General features: G+C 40.3%; 1 protein-coding gene across 6 annotated transcripts in view; it reads left to right on the top strand.

The window, feature by feature from the left end:
- The window catches only part of NFAT (nuclear factor of activated T cells 3), a 114,268-nt gene that overhangs the window by 85,681 nt on the left and 11,443 nt on the right, over nucleotides 1-17,144 (top strand). For 4 of the 6 annotated variants that reach the window (XM_089740188.1, XM_089740187.1, XM_089740190.1 and 1 more), the window contains 7 exons: nucleotides 7,213-7,480; nucleotides 12,031-12,201; nucleotides 12,659-13,000; nucleotides 13,544-13,643; nucleotides 15,478-15,660; nucleotides 16,115-16,340; nucleotides 16,530-16,717. In XM_089740188.1, coding sequence (XP_089596314.1) covers nucleotides 7,213-7,480; nucleotides 12,031-12,201; nucleotides 12,659-13,000; nucleotides 13,544-13,643; nucleotides 15,478-15,660; nucleotides 16,115-16,340; nucleotides 16,530-16,717 — 1,478 coding nt within the window. The remainder of the gene's footprint in view (nucleotides 1-7,212; nucleotides 7,481-12,030; nucleotides 12,202-12,658; nucleotides 13,001-13,543; nucleotides 13,644-15,477; nucleotides 15,661-16,114; nucleotides 16,341-16,529; nucleotides 16,718-17,144) is intronic. The other 2 variants (XM_089740192.1, XM_089740191.1) reach the window with 1 other exon arrangement.

Here is a 17,144-nt window from a genome sequence, read left to right as displayed (position 1 = left end):
ATCAATCACTCAAAACTTATCAAATTTTTTATTCATGTGTTTCCTTATTTAAATACGTTGAAATTAAAATAGTGATCTAAAATACATCGTAATCGATATTTTAATAGTATTTTAGTAAAATCATTGCGATTTCATTTCAAACTTGCTAGCTTTTTGAATATTAATGAAACTATTTTTCTACAAACAAATGTGTAGGGCGTCCCGTAAGCATAAACTTTACAGTTAATTATGTAACTATTTAACGATATGATCTCATACATTGATCTTGTCTGATACAATTTATGTCTGCACATCAAAATGCGATCCCATTGTGTGACAGAAATCTATAAATAAACAATATTCAGCTAATATAAATTCAATTGGAATAACAAACGCGCCTGAACCTTGAGTAGGTTTCATTTTGTGTATTCTCGATTTTATTCTTTCCTTACATATGAGTCGTCTATTATCAAAGGTGGCAATCTGTGCATTTGGACAAAAAAATGTTATTGATATGTCAATACAGATTGATTTGAATATAATCGTCTCCTTCAAAGAATACGGTTCGAAACCTACATTAAATAAAGGTTAATACTTAACCTGTTATTTATCTAAGATGTCGTTCAGAAGAGTTTTGTGACTGCCAATGGAATACAAAGTCAATAATTCGTTTTTCTGATTTACCAATAATTGTCCAAAAGTCACATTGCCGGCTTTGATAATAGTCGACTCATATATAATATATTTTAGTATTATTCAATACCCGCTATAGTTATACGAATGCTAATATGTTACGGAATGGCGTATTTATGTGGATCTGGGAGCATTCGGTGGCGAGTGCTGTGACTAGATCGTCCTGTTTTCTGCCGTGATAATGCATTACAGTGTATTTTTTTTCAAGTTTGTTTTGTATGTGTGACACATAAGGATTATAGGTATGTAATAGAAACGTTTTCATAAAAATTAATTTATTTAATAGCAACTTTTGTATTACTTGATTGCTATTAATTGTAAGGTTTTTTTTTCTTTTTGCAATTAGGTCGCGGCTTAATTTCGAAATGTTTTGATTGTAATCTTATTGAGTGATTGGTTAAAATATGTATGTTCAAATCTTACCCGGACTTCTATGTCTCGAAAAAAAACAAAAACTGATTCATGCCTCTATAAAGAAATATAAAATACGGGCAGAAATATGGTGGTAGCACATCTTGTGAGTCCGCACGGGTAGGTACCACCACCCGGCCTATTTCTACCGTGTAGCAGTAATGCATTTCGGTTTGAAGGGTGGGGCAGCCGTTGTAACTATACTGAGACCCAGGAACTTATATCTCAAGGTGGGTCGCCACCCACCTTGAGATGCGCCCATTTACGTTGTAGATATCTATGGGTTCCAGTTACCACTTAACACCAGGTGGGCTGTGAGCTGGACCACCCATCTAAGTAATAAAAAAAATTTGTATACCCAATATCATTATTGCACGCAATATAATACAATTAATGGACCTGATGACGCGCGGGGTCCACGTTCCCTTTTCTTTTGGCTTTATGTTAGTTGCACTAATTAACTTCCTAAATTTATAAATTTTCTATTTTCATGCATAATTTAGGAAATCAAGATTTAATGGCTTTATTGGTGGACGAGGTGACGGCACATCTGGTGTTAAGTGGTTACCGGAGTTCATAGACATCAATAATGCCGCCACTTGCCTCGAGACATGAGTTCTAAGTCTCAGTGGTACAGTACAACGGCTACCTCGGCCTTCAAATTGAAACGCATTACTGCTTCACGCAGAAATAGGCAGGGCGGTGGTACCTACCCACTCACAAGACGCCCTACCACTAGTCATTACGAAAAATTTCATTTTTCCGGTAATAATTCAAACCTTCTTGCGGGATTCGAACGGTACCATTACAGCGGGAGTCCCGAAGTTGTTTTCCCGGAAATTTAGAAGTTAACTGGGGCTATTTCTGTTGATAAATTAGAAAATGATACTTTTTATTAATGTAAGATAAGATAAGATACAAGTTACAATACGAACTTCGATATCTACAAAATGTTTGATAGAATTCCGTGTAACATCTTACGAAAGTATTTAATTCCATTCGGCTTTTATTGAAATAATTTACGATTGCTTCAGACAAAGAGGGATTTGACTCAATTATTCTGGAATTTTACAAGTTTACAAGAAACACGGAACAAAGGGAAACTCGTTTTAAAGTACTTTGTTATTTGATTGAATTTGAAAATCGAAAATTAATGTTTTAAATTTAAATATTTATACTCATAGACTCTACTCTTTTGAAAGTTTTTAATAACATCGTGCACTGGAGTACATTTGCAGATATTATCGAGCCGTTGCGTACGGGCAAAGCGAAATAAAAAAAAATAATTAAGTTCTATTATTCTAGTAAGTTTATTTCGCCTCCAAAGGAGACCTAACAACTCAAGAGTAGCTGCTTCGCGAATGAATCTACTACCGGATCGGAATCGCGACCCGCTGAGAAAATCCGGCGAGAAACTCAGCGGGTTTATGTTTAGGTTTGGTTGCACGTCGAACTCTTTGCCGAGTTCGACGAGTACGGTTACCGGGGTCCCTACTCCTAGTGTTAGAGCTAAAGGTTTTTAATATAAGGCTTATTGGATCCGATGGATCCGTAAGGACGTGTCTAGGGCGTCGACGGTGACTGGCTCCTGCATGGTCAGGATTCGGGGAGTAGTCAGCGGTGGCAATGATAAGGTGTACTCGTGTCGAGCATTACCGGGGTTCGGATACTCTATTTTTTTTAAACGTACCTTACATGTTTCTGTCGGGAATTTTGAAAATTTAGGAGGGACGTGTTTCTGGTACCACTCATGGCTATTGCCGGCGCGTGGCAATCATACGCTCTGGTTAGAATATTCAGACATGTGTTGTGAGGTATTGTACCCACAGAACAGGTTTAACTGGTGGTAGGACGTCTTGTGAGTCCGCACGGGTAGGTACCACCACTCTGCCTATTTCTGCCGTGAAGCGGTTATGCGCTTCGGCTTAAAGGGCGGAGCAACCGTTGTACTGTTGAAAGTGGGACCTTAGAACTCGTGTCTCAAGGTGGGTGGCGGTATTACGTTATAGATGTCTATAGGCTCCGGTAATCACTTAATACCAGGTGGGCCATGAGCTCGTCCACCCATCTGAGGAATAAAAAACTGTTTGTTTATAAGATTAAGCAATAAAAAATATACAAAATTGGAGACTTCACAATCTCATGACTTAAGTAGCGGCGGTATTCACATGATATGAATATTTGTAACTATTTCATATCCCCAGCCATAACGCTGGTAAACCGTTGGTTTTTTTTTGCCATCTGTGTGCTTAGTGCGAGTTTCTTAACTTTCTCGATAGCGTAAAAGTTAAGCCAATTTTGTATGCAGTTGGAACAGCGCCCCTAGCGGCAAACGTACGCAAACGATCCCATTCCATACAAATATGAGCTAACTTTTACGCTATCGAGAACGTTAAAAAACTCGCTCTAAGCACACTGACGACGGAACTCCAAAAACGAGCGGCGAGGGATTGTAACCGGCGCCATTATTCATATCACCACGTCGCAAACTCATAAAAATAATATCGTTATCAAACAATTATTGTACGCGGCTACTCACTGATTATTGGCAATATCACTTTGTAGGCTAATACGTAATTCACTTAATATCCGTGTTATACAAACGTTTATTAGGTTACGGCATGAAACGAACCAATTGAATAATGTTTAGACATGTGCGGATGAAAGATAATAAGTAACTAGATGATGACGGTTTTTTTTTTGGTAACGCCATCTTGTTGTGTCTTTAAAGCAGTTAGTTCCTCTCAATTAAGAAAAATAGTATTATTATTCGCCAATAGCTGTCGGGAAGAGTCATAAAGTTCATTATCGATAAAGTTGATTATTGAAAACACGAAGAAAATAACATTTTCTGAAAATAAATCGTAGCTAGATCGATTTATCGCCCCCGAAATCCCCTGTATACTAAATTTTATGAAAATCGTTGGAGCCGTTTCCGAGATTCAGATTATATATATACATATATACAAGAATTGCTCACATAAAGGTATAAGATAATAACATTGACTCTTTTATTTTGATACTTCAATTAATATTGTTTTGAAATTAATTGATACAAAGACTTGAACAAGAAGCGAAGTATTTTATAGAACAGCTCGTTCCGAAATAAACTTTATTTTAATCGTATTCGTAAGACGATTCTGATGGAGATTCTAAATTATAAAAACACGTGTGGCACTCGGGGACTGCTGCGGTAAAGCTGTTGCATAGCTTTTTTATCAACTTATGCAATTATAATTAGATAATAATAATTTAATATTAAAACAATAATAAAATAAGACCACGCTATATTTGTAAACATGAACAAAAGCAAAACATTAACTGTCCCCTTCACACTCATAAGCTAGACCGCGTGAGAGAGAGATGGACAGACTTTTCATGATGCGCATGCACTGCGACGTTACGCCGCGCGCTTATTCACTAACACTATACAAGCGCAACGTGTGAATGTGTTGAACGCGAGCTACATGGTAAGCGGAGTGGGGGGTTTTAGGTTTTATTTTCGTTACGGAATTTCTAGATTCGGTCGCCGCGCTCAAAGCCCGCTATAAAAGCTATCCAATAGCTTAAAATTTAGCATTTTAATAACTCAACAGAATATAATAATTATTGCCAACGTTGGATAACTTAACAGGTAATTAACAGATAGGAAATAACGGTCCACCCTAAATTCGCCTTATACATATATTTTAAAGTATATATTTTGGATATTTTTAAATGGTAGTAGAACCTCTTGTACGTTCGGGTAGGTACCCTGCCTATTTCTCCGTGAAGCAGTAATGTGTTTCGGTTTGAAGGTTGGGGCGGCCGTTGTAACTATACTCTCAAAACTCATATCTCAAGATGACTGCCGGCATTTACGTTGTAGATGACTATGGGCGCCGGTAACCACTTAACACTAGGTGGGCTGTGAGGTCGTCCATCCATCTATGCAATAAAAAAAAACCTATAGGTTTTATTATTTATTTATAAATACAAAAAAAAAAATTATCTGTCGGGTTAAAACAATTTTTTCGTATTGTTTTTATATTCGAGAAACATCCCTAAACAACGTGCACGCGCCGCCCGGCCGAACCGTTTCGAATGTCGATCAAACGCGTTACTTATTCATTCCCGATCGCTATAGTTTTACGATCGCGAATTATAGCCATCACTATAAAAACGTGATTGCGATCTGAGCCGTGAGTCAGCTTCCTCGAAACATTATGTAATGTCTGAAGGATGTGCGTTGTTGTCAGGCGGGTGACAAATTGGTTCGTGTCTGCCAATATTTAATGACCTTAGTTGCGCATTATGTTTCAACAGTCTTTCGCCATGAAGCAGCAAAACACGTCATTTCGGATCCTCCCAATCCACTAACGGTGCTTTTAGGTACCTCAAGCACCGGTCACCGATCTGGTCGAAGGGTTCGGCTAGTGTTTTACTGGTGGTAGGACCTCTTGTGAGTCCGCGCGGGTGGGTACCACCACCCTGCCTATTTCTGCCGTGAAGCAGTAATGCGTTTCGGTTTGAAGGGTGGGGCAGCCGTTGTAACTATACTTGAGACCTTAGAACTTATATCTCAAGGTGGGTGGCGCATTTACGTCGTAAATGTCTATGGGCTCCAGTAACCACTTAACACCAGGTGGGCTGTGAGCTCGTCCACTCATCTAGCAATAAAAAAAAAAAAAAGTCAATTAACCCACAGACACAGCCCACTGCGTTTCTCGCCGGATGTTCTCAGTGTGTCGCGTTTCCGATCCGGTGGTAGATCCTGCGAGGCACGGCTCTTGCTAGGGCCAGTGTTAGCAACTTCGTCAGGTTTGAGCTCCGTGAGCTCACCGTTCGGCAACGCTGGCATAGCCCTCTAAGGCAACCGGATAGGTAGGAAAAGAAAAAAAAAAGGACAATTTTTATTACGATAAATCTGACTTCGGTATGACTTGCACTCGAAATACAATTTATGTTAATGATTTTTCTCGATTTCCTGAAGGCTACGTACGCATCGACGTTGATTTTGACAGTTTCTTTTTCACCTCGCTCGAGGAAATTGTTTAGCTCTGCCGAGTGGAGGTTTTTTTTCCGAATAATGATTTCTTTGAATTTGGTTGAAATGATTGGAGTTTTCATATGCATTGCATTATAGAATAGATACTCAGTAGCAGCTGAATTCACGTTTTGCGTTCCACTACCTAACAGCTCCCAACGATATATCGATAAAGCACTTATCAACAGTTATCAGAATTAGGCCTACACCAACATATTTTGAACTAATAATAACAATAATACAATAATGTTTTATCACTTCTATCTAATCTAACATATGATATATAGTTTTTGTTCATTTCGATTCTGTTAAAGTTAACCGCGCCGCGTCCGCTATACTAACAACAAGTCATTGCTGTACTTGTAGATAAGGAAGAAAATACGAAAGTACGTTACGAAAATAAGAAAGCTTTAAATAAATGCATGTGACGTGAAAACATACCGTCTTCTCGCATTCCCGATCCTGCTGAAAGAATGGAAAGCAGTCGACATCGCTCAAAACACGTCATTTCGGATCCTCCCGATCCACTAACGGTGCTTCTAGGTACTACAAGCACCGGTCACCGTTCTCGTCGAACCCGTCGCTTGGACGAAGGGCTCCAGCGCTGCTGCTGAAGGGCTGCAGTGTTGTACCTCAAGACAGTAATGATTTCATAGCACATTATCATAAGTATTTCCTATCAATTAATGATATATTGACAACTTACTTAACCAAAGTTTTTGTGATAAAGCAAGTCGTGTTAGCCGTGTCGTCCTCAACTATATAGGGCGTATTGTCGGTCCCACGGAATTGAAATATTCTGCCTACTTCTGCCGCAAAGTATTTATGCGTACCGGTTAAGGAGAGCCGTTATAAAATACTATCTAGATTTATACCTCATTTGAGACATGTTTGGTCTAGTTATTCATTGGTCAAAGGGCCTAATTAACAACATTTTCGTTCTATTTAACTTGTCTACCTTAATTATAATTTCGAATACATAAAGGATTATTTGACGATAATAAAGATAACATAAACCCTTAAATTTAAAATCATGATCCTCGGTTAGACATTTGGACAATAAAAATTTAAAGAACTAATTTTTATTCTCTTTCTGTCGGCAGGCATGAAAATGACTATGTCAACTGCACCAACGATGAGCGCTCGCGTCCACAGGAAGGTGATGAGAGCGCCCCATAAGCGTGCCCATCCCGGCAAAACGCACTTCTCCGGGAAAATGGTACACGCCGGCAAAATGGCCCACCCGGGGAAACTGTCTCACTTGGGTAAATTCGGGAAGCTTGCCCACTATGCGCACACACACTCTCTGCGGCCTCCGGAGCCTTGCGAGAACAGTAACGACAGCGGCCTAGGGACCGATCCAGTCAACAGGTAATCTTCTCTATCCCACACGCTTTTGTGTTTGTCGCGCGCTCACGTTCCATTGCTCATTTTTTTTTATGTCTCGTACACCAACAATAGTTGTTTTTGCGTTTCGTCAATTTATTAGTGAATCAATCAAAGAAGAATTCGTCTAGAATGTTCTCATAATGTTAGCTGTTGAACACTAACGCATGTATATGGTTCGTGCTTTGTGAATTAACATAAAAAAATACTAATTCCATCCTAGAGTATGAACTAATACTGAATGTATTCACTTTAATTTAAATAAGGTATTTTTTGTCACTAATAAATACGCGCTAATTCGATTTACGTCATCTTTAATGAAAGGATTACTATAAAAAATTTCACATTGAATTTTCAGCAATAATCATTAATGATCACCGCGGTTCGCCATTAGCGGCGAATCCTTAGCCACCTATAATAATAATAATAAATAAATATTTTACTAACAATCACGCCAAGCTAACTGGTCCCGTGATAAGTTCGTAAAGAACTTGTGTTACAGGTACCAGTCAACGGAAATAAATGTAAGATTTTTATTATACACATACATATATTTAATATACATCCATAACCCTGGAAAAGACATTTATATTTATCATACAAATATCTTCCCCTGGCGGGATTCGAACCCGCGACCCCCTTGTGTAGTGACCATGTCACTTACGACTACACCAGACGGCCGTTAAATGATGATCATGATGATTGATCATGATGATGATGATAAGATTTATCATGATTTCATTAAACTGTTATGCACACTACGTTTATATGTATGCATTCAATTAATGAACACAACATAATTAAGTACAATTACATTCACTGAGAAATGCGTATAATGTTCCCTTGTCTCAGGCCCGTCGTCCGCTGACGTCGCATTATTCAAATATATTTGTATTTATTTGATGGTTACTGTGGAATTGATAATTACGTGTGGTTTTTTAACAATTTGCCACGGTCTCGGGCGGCGAAAGATCACCCGTGTTCACGAAAACCACAGTATACGAGAAATCGGATATTGTAAAATTTATAAATAGACGCCAGATGATACGGTATACAGTAATGATTCAGTATTTACACGTTTTAAATAATCACCTTTTATATACGTTTAAAATAATTGTCTTGACTGACTGTAGATACTAGATGGTCCATGTTCGTTTCCCGGTCGAAGTCTGAATATCTTTGTCAAAGATATTTGGTATTTGGAGTGTGCGCACAATAAGTAAGACTTGTATTTATTTTCTATTACTTCGATAATCACTTGGTGTTAAAATGAAGAAATGAAGAGCTCATGGCCGACCTGGTGTTGAATGATCAGCGGAGCCTATAGAAGTTAAAAACGTAAAAGCCGCCACCCAAACGAAAACGCATTACTGCTTCACGGCAGTAATGGGCAGGGCGATGGTAACTACCCATGTCGGTTCACAAAATCTCCAAGTGGCTTCAGAAGAAGGTCGTTCGAATTGTCGATAATCGCATTCTCACGGATCGTTTGGAACCTCTGGGTCTGCGGAGGGACTTCGGTTCCCTCTGTATTTTGTACCGTATGTTCCATGGGGAGTGCTCTGAGGAATTGTTTAAGATGATCCCGACATCTCATTTTTACTATCGCATCGCCCGCCACCGGAGTAGAGTTCATTCATACTACCTGGAGCCACTTCGTCCATCCGCAGAGCTTTTCCAGAAATCTTTTTTGTCTGTACCATCCGGCTTTGAAATGAGCTCCTCTCCACGGTGTTTCCCGAGCGCTATGACATGTCCTTCTTCAAACGAGACTCGTGGAGAGTACTTAACGGTACGTAACGGCTTGGCTCTGCCACTGGCATTGCTGAAGTCCATGGCCGACGGGGACCAATCACCATCAGGTGGGCCGTGTGCTCGTCTGGCTACAAGAACAATAAAAAAAATAAAAAATGAAGATCCCTATCACCAATAATTAGACAAATTATAATTTTTGCGGGTTTGGTTTTATTACCCAATGTGCTTCCGTAATACATACAGGTGAATATCCTAACTGAAGGGACCTTGAATGCTGATTATTTTAAATTACAAGTTTTACCTGTATGTACCTGTTACCTGCTACCTGCTTGAGTTTAAACTTTAAAATTTAAAACGTTTAAACCATTCTTGGACCTTTCAGTAAAATAAATAATCGGGAACAAATCATCTAAATTATTCTAGCTTGCGGTCAGATGATCTCATCTTAGTCGTCTGACCCAAAACTGGATTCCCTGTACTATTGGAACTAGAGACTGGTAGTATTTTATATACGTTTAAATGTATTCATTATAGATATTAAACACAGAGACAAACAAACCTATTGATCACACGAATCTGGCAGTCCTTAGTAGGTAGGGGCGCTAACTTCAGTACTGGTAGTTCTATTACATTCCGCACGGAACAAGGACCATCAATTCTAAATCAAGGATCAAATGCAAGGCGTTTTTTTATTTTTTTTATTGCGTAGGTGGGTGGACGAGCTCACAGCTCATTTGGTGTTAAGTGGTTTTGGAGCCCATAGACATCTACGACGTAAATACGCAACCCACCTTGAGATATAACTTCTAAGGTCTCAAGTATAGTTACAACTGAACCTGCCCCGCCCCTCAAACCAAAACGCATTACTACTTCACGGCAGAAATAGCCAGGGTGGTGGTACCTCCCTGCGTGGACTCACAAGAGGTACTTACCACCAGTAAAGTGTCGTTTAATTGTCTATAAAAAACTATTTATAGATTTAAAACTAAACCTAGATGTATGAGTCGAGAGTGATTTTTACGCGAATTCTCTGGTCGACCTTCAAGGCACGTTCAATTTTAGATAAACTCGACCGACGGTTACACAATTACGTGTCAGTGTCTAACGCATCACGCACACGCTAAAGCCGTTCGTGAAAACATGTTTGGTACACAAGACAAAGTCTGCCCGAGGATCGAACCGTGGTTTTTTGCGTAATGATTCGTGCGGGGCATCAGGCCTGATAGAATATGAAGACGCAGCACCACGCCATATGCGCAGTTCGGGAAGGATGTTTTAAAAACAACGGTCTCTTGGGAAGTTGCGTTGGTGACAGCATCGCGCCGGTCTGAAGTGACGAGACCAGACCAGAGTGACCTTTATGTCTTTAGTTAAATTATCGGTCCCTTCCTATAAACTTAAATCCCTAAAAGTCATGCCATGTAAAGGTCGCTCGGTGTGCTCGTACCGACTGAGGTCTGTGTCGTGTTCCCATGGAACTGCTTTTGCTTTTTTTTTTAATAACATCCTGCCTAGAAGTAGTGATGCATTCCAGTTTGATGAACAGATCAAAGTCTTAATTCGTTGTAATGAAGTGGAATCATTGTTCAATGAGTTTTAAAAAACTGGACACCTGGACATTGTGCCACTATATCTCTAGATTAACTAAACAGTTTGAACATGTATATACGGAACTAACCAGAGGGCTACCACCTTCATTCGCTTTTTGTGTTGCACGGATGTTATGTTATATCAATGCTTTTTTAGTTACGCCGCAGTTTTAAAAACCGAACTAATTCTGTTTTCCTTTTGTGATTCGATCCTGAACTATGTTCAGATTTAAATCATCAGGAAATCAGTTACGAAATTCTACATGAACACATTTTGTCTGAAGCGCAACTAAAAACGTGGTAAATTAAAGCACAATAAAAAGTGTTCGACGAATGTTTTATAACAACCGTCTATTCAGGCCTGTTTTATATCATTGTTGGGAATGTCCAAGAGTTGCATGTGAGATGAAAAAAATACTACGAGATTTTTTATTAAAGAAAAATGTTTTTAGTTGGCTTCTTTTTTGAGGCGAGCAGAAAGACAGCAGCGAGGAAATTAATCAGCATGACTTTTGTAGAGACGTTTCTCAGTTGGGCCCGCTAGCCAAAGACACCTACCTACGCATGCATGCATGGTCAACCGAATTGCAATACTGAATCTTCGATCCTTCCAAATTATTTGCAGCGTCTACATTATAATTAGAGGGAGCGTTATGATGTCAGCTACAAGTGATAGTAGTATGACCTCATCCGGCTTTAAATAATAATCCGGATAATAAATAGATATCCGAGCTACTAGATCAAGGAGGATCTTATCACGATGCTTACGTGGCTATCAAACTCGGATAAAGTCTTCAGATGATACGAATGTATCGTGCAGGCCACGTGGTAATTAATATGATTCACACAACTTGCTTGTCTCCGTACCAACTCAATGAACTAAAACTATGTATCTAATGCTTAGATTATCTGTTATTTTTGCGCGCATTGTTAGGTTTGTAATTATGATGCCTATCAAATCAAAGACTTATCATTATGGTTTTAGTGCTTTATTTGTTTTGTCAGCGTGCATTGCCATATTTTGGTTGGTACAGATTTTATACGGCATTTGCTCGTTCTTTAGACAAGCTACCTTAGCTAGGCCAGTGTACGTCTCACAAAATTTACGCCAAAACCACAAATTTGTATCTCACCTTGATAGTGCAGCATTATCAAGGAATATTAACATGAGCTGTAACGACTGGTGTGCAGATTGTCGGACACTGTGGAGGACTGGGAACATCCGGAGTTGAAACGGCATCGCGGCGAGTCGGAGATGCCCGTTAAGATCGAATGCGACAACGCTACCGATGCTTACGCGTTCGTCCCCCCCGGAGTCCAGCCCGCCGGAGTGCAGCCAGCATCAGCACTACCAGTCCCCGTGTATGTTGACGCCACTAATACAATCACTACTCACACAAAAAAACACGACGTATGTGACGTCAATGTACCAAGTAAATCCCAACGTTCAATTAGAACGCGGAAGCAAAAATCGATAGATTAAGTTTAATTTTCAAACTAACAAAAATAATAACTGATCGTTTCTTGTGCTCGATCACGAACACTAATCCTGTAAAAAGAAGCATGCTCATTGCACGTAATTGCGTATGACCGAAGCATTATTTACCGAAGGCATCGCATCCCCACCATAACGCTTGCCTCTTTGAAATATGTTTTAAAAATTTAATTATTGTTCGATTGAATGAAAACATATTACAAGAAATTTCAGTACGCTTTAATTTTGAAGATTGATAATTCATGGTGCGTTTACGAAAATTATATCTTTAGTCGTGGCCCCGACGAACATTATGGCTCATTCGCATGTATCGCTTTATTACAGAATAAGGCCGGGCTGCAGCATATCTAGTCCAAACATCACCGAGTCGCCAGGGAAGAGGTTTCAAGATCCGTATAGGTCTTGTGGAAAACTCGGCAGTGGAGGGAAACTAGCTAATAAGTACCCCGGGGGAGGAAAACTAGCCGGACCGGGGGGGAAACTTGGAGGCAAATTAGCCGGGAAATACGGAGGGAAGTTAGCACAGGCCATGGCGAGGCGGAGGGCGCTGGCTGCCATGACACAGACCGGACCGCCGGGCCTCGCCGCTCCACTCACCAACAAATCAAGGGACGGCACTGTGGAGCTACAGATACTGTGCCAGCCTGAAACTCAACACAGAGCGAGGTCAGTCTCTTATTATAAATAAACTAGCTTTTGATCGCGACTTCGTCCGCGTGGAATAGTTCACAAATAATGCTTTATTTTAGAACAAATTTGGTTAGCATAAAACACGTTATAGAGAGCCAACCTTAATATATAGACATATGCTGTCGCGGACTTTTTTTTAGATTTTTTAAAGGGGAACTATTCTGTCATACATTACTTTAGCGAAACTTTAATCGTTTCTGCAGCGCACGCAGCGGAAGCTCTCAAAAGCGAAAAAACCCCGATTTTGAAACATTCTTTATTGGTGATCCGCCTGCGTGATGATCTTAGCGTGGTGATCTTAGCGTGATGTTATATAGTAGCCTTCCTCGATAAATGGGCTATCTGACACTGAAAGAATTTTTCAAATCGGACCAGTAGTTTTTGAGATTAGCGCGTTCAAACAAACAAACTCCTCAGCTTTATAATATTAGTACCTATAGATAAAGAAATCCAGGGAAATACATATCTGCGTGAAATAAAACCATGTTAGGTACCAAAACATGTTTTATTGGTTTTTAGATATCAGACTGAAGGCAGTCGGGGAGCCGTCAAAGATAACTCCGGGACCGGTTTTCCGATGGTCAAATTAGTTGGCTACGATAAGCCGGCCGTATTACAGGTGAGATTAAATTAAATGAATTTTTTAGCGTTATGCGGTAGATTTTTGTCTATTTCTGCCGTGAAGCAATAATGCGTTTCGGTTTGAAGGGTGGGGCAAATCAAATCAAATCAAGCAGCCGTTGTATGTAACAACTGAGACCTTAGAACATGTGTTTCAGGGTGGTTTTTTTTTCTCTTGCCTTTGTAGGCAGACGAGCATACGGCCCACCTGATGGTGAGTGGTTACCGTCGCCCATAGACTTCAGCAATGCTAGGGGCAGAGCCAAGCCGCTGCCTACCGCAGACGATGACTGCATTTACGTTGCTGACGTCTATGGGCTGCTGTAAACAGTTAACACCAGGCGGGCCTTGAGCTCTTCCACCCATCTAAGCAATAAAAAATGTTGATATTTGTCACACTGACTTTAGTGTAAGCCTTAGTGCGATAAAAACTGTGCAATTGTAGGCATTTCAAATGTCTAAATGGAATGTAAAGATCTCGTTTCAATCATTCTACCTTCCGTTGTCGTGTGTTTAATATGTATGTATAATAATGGACTCTCTGAAGACACTTTGAATATGACCTCTGTCGTCCAATCTGCGACGTTCTAGACTGAATTACTTTGAATAAACGGCTACCCTACCTTCCTTCAGATTCACAGTAGCAATAGGCGGGATTGTGCAATACGAATGTTTTAGAACATCAATCGATTCAAAGTTCAGAAATAGGTGCGTGCCTAAATTATTTCAGTTTTAGCATACGAAACATGACGTATTCGTACCTATTGTCTATGACATAAGCAACAATCCAACCGTATTCGCTTATGTTTTCTTAACCCCTTGACTGCCATATAGATTCCTTACGTGACGCACTGAAGTAACTATGTCGATTTCTATTATTAAGGCGCCTGGATGGCCTAACTTTGCCTTCTTTTATTTGTCAATGGTTGTTTTAGTCTTATATATCTGTTAATGATAGATTCATTCTCTGTATCTTCAGATTCGTCTTTCGCAGAGTCTACTAAATATTCCAACGATTTAGTAATGCTGGGGCTACATTGGCAGGCGAAGAGTCGTGTCGCATTGCCGCGCTAAAAACATGGCGTACGGGCATACGCAATGTTCTTGTCTACATTACGCTGGGCTAAGATTTGTGTCGCGTTGACGCGATACATCGTGCGGGTTGTGTTGCGGTGTGCCGTGCGACAGAGACGTAATTTAAATACAATAGAATGAATTCTAACACTTTTTTGTTACTCCACTCTATGGTGTACAAGAAAATGAGCACGTTTGTACCATATCAGAGTCTGGACGACACTCAAGTGACGTAGGGTAGCCACTAGCCACCCAAGCGAATATTGTCGCGACAAATCCCTTTGACACGCGTCAGTTTACCGACAGTGCCCCGATAGTACATCGTCTTCGCCCAAAATACTACGCGCTGCAACGATCTACTCGGTCACACTCATCGCGATAACACGAATATTCGCCGTAGCCCGCTTATGTAGCCCCAGCATAACAGAAATCGACATAATTGCTTTATTACGTCGCGTAGGGCACCGGTAACCTACATGGTAGTAAACGTGTTAATCACTACATAGTATAAAACAAAGTCGCTTTCTCTCTCCCTATGTCCCTATGTATGCTTAAATCTTTAAAACTACGCAACGGATTTTGATGCGTTTTTTTTTAATCGATAGAGTGATTGAAGAGGAAGGTTTATATGTATAATAACATCCATTAAATAGTGGAGAAATCAATAATAAATTACAGTTTCTGAAGCGAAACGAGGGCGGGTCGCTAGTCACTCTTAAAATAAAGAGTATTTTGCTAATATTTTCACTGATTTCCAGGTATTTATAGGCACAGACACAGGACGAGTGCAACCTCACATGTTCTACCAGGCCTGCCGCGTCTCCGGGAAGAACTCGACGCCGTGCAAGGAACGGAAGGAAGATGGAACTGTTATCATAGAGATAGACTTGGAGCCGGCCAAGGACTGGAAGGTTACGTGCGACTGCGTTGGTATACTCAAGGTAAGAGAACTTGGAAGGTCGTTTTATTGTTGACTTTGATCTAGATCTTAATTGATTAAGAGGATAATTAAATCCTGTCGATACCATAAAGGATCTATTCAATGTCATTACATTTGATTAGTCTGATTGAAGTTCTCACTAATTATTGGAAACAAAAACATAGCAATGGACACGTAAATCTTGATCACTTATTAATGTAATTATAAGGGTTATAATATATTAATACTCGAATCCCCCGGGGGTTAACGGCGACCGTCGCCCATGGGCATCGGTGGTAACAGGAGCACCCCACAGCAGCTCACCTTCGTTAAAGCTTGTTTGAAATTTGTTATGAAGAATGAGATATCATGGTGCTAATCGAAACATGGGAAGTTTACTGGATGTTTATCTGAACGTGGTACTTGTTGGTGTTGAAATGATTAACTTCGTAAATTTATGTTTGCGACGTTTCCAGGAGCGCAACGTGGACGTGGAGCACCGCTTCGGCGAGGCTCTGGGCGGCGTGGGGAGCGTGGGAAGCGTGGGGGGCGTGGGGAGCGTGGGGGCGGTGAGCAGCGCCAGCCACGTGTCCCGCGGCAAGAAAAAGTCAACGCGATGCCGCATGGTGTTCCGCACCGACATCGTCAACGCCGCAGGACACCGGGAGACGCTACAGGTCTGCTCCACGCAGATCATATGCAGTGAGTATCATCACGAATGACTTGAAACTTGGTAAAGCTGTGGTGGACATTACGAGTGTCGTGTCTTCAGCATTTTCTTAAAGTTAGAGCGACGCGTGATCGTCTTCAATGTTTTTTCAAGCTCAGTTGATACAGCAATTAACATTGAATAATTTGTGATGCCCCTTTCAATTCTATGGTATTCCACAGCACAACCGCCGGGCGTACCAGAGGTGTGCCGAAAGTCATTAGTCTCGTGTCCGGCCACCGGAGGCCTGGAATTATACCTGCTCGGCAAGAACTTCCTCAAGGAGACCAAGGTGGTGTTCTGTCAGAGGCACGAGGGTCGCACGACTTGGGAGGAAGAAGTCACGCCTGACAAAGAGTTTTTGCAACAGGTATGTAACGAATGATTCGTGATTGTTGCTGAATGTTTTGAACGAAAACGGAATAATACTTAGAAGGAATACACAATGTCTGAACTCTTCGCGGGGCCGAGAAAGAAATAGTGAACAATGTGTCTCAATAACTGCCTTAGTATTATTTTGCTAAACTAAACATAAATATTGCATATTTAGTACAAACTAGTGGTTCGCTCAATGATCGCCCAAAATTTTTTGATTTGATTTGATCGAATATCGACCATAACCACTGCTTCCTCAAGATTTAAGATTAATTTATTATGTATTCTCTTTTGTTTCGTTACTTCTTTTCCTATAAAGTTGAAAAAATAATATTTAAAAATAAAAAATCGAAAACGAAGGTAGTTTCAAGACCCTCCCGCGCCACATGAGGTCATTGACTTCACGCGTTGGTGTATTTCAA

The sequence above is a fragment of the Bombyx mandarina genome, chromosome 04, assembly GCF_030267445.1.
Source record: "Bombyx mandarina strain Sakado chromosome 04, ASM3026744v2".
NCBI lineage: Eukaryota > Metazoa > Arthropoda > Insecta > Lepidoptera > Bombycidae > Bombyx > Bombyx mandarina.
The sequence above is the reverse complement of the archived record's forward strand: the minus strand, read 5'-3'. Positions and strand labels throughout refer to the sequence as shown.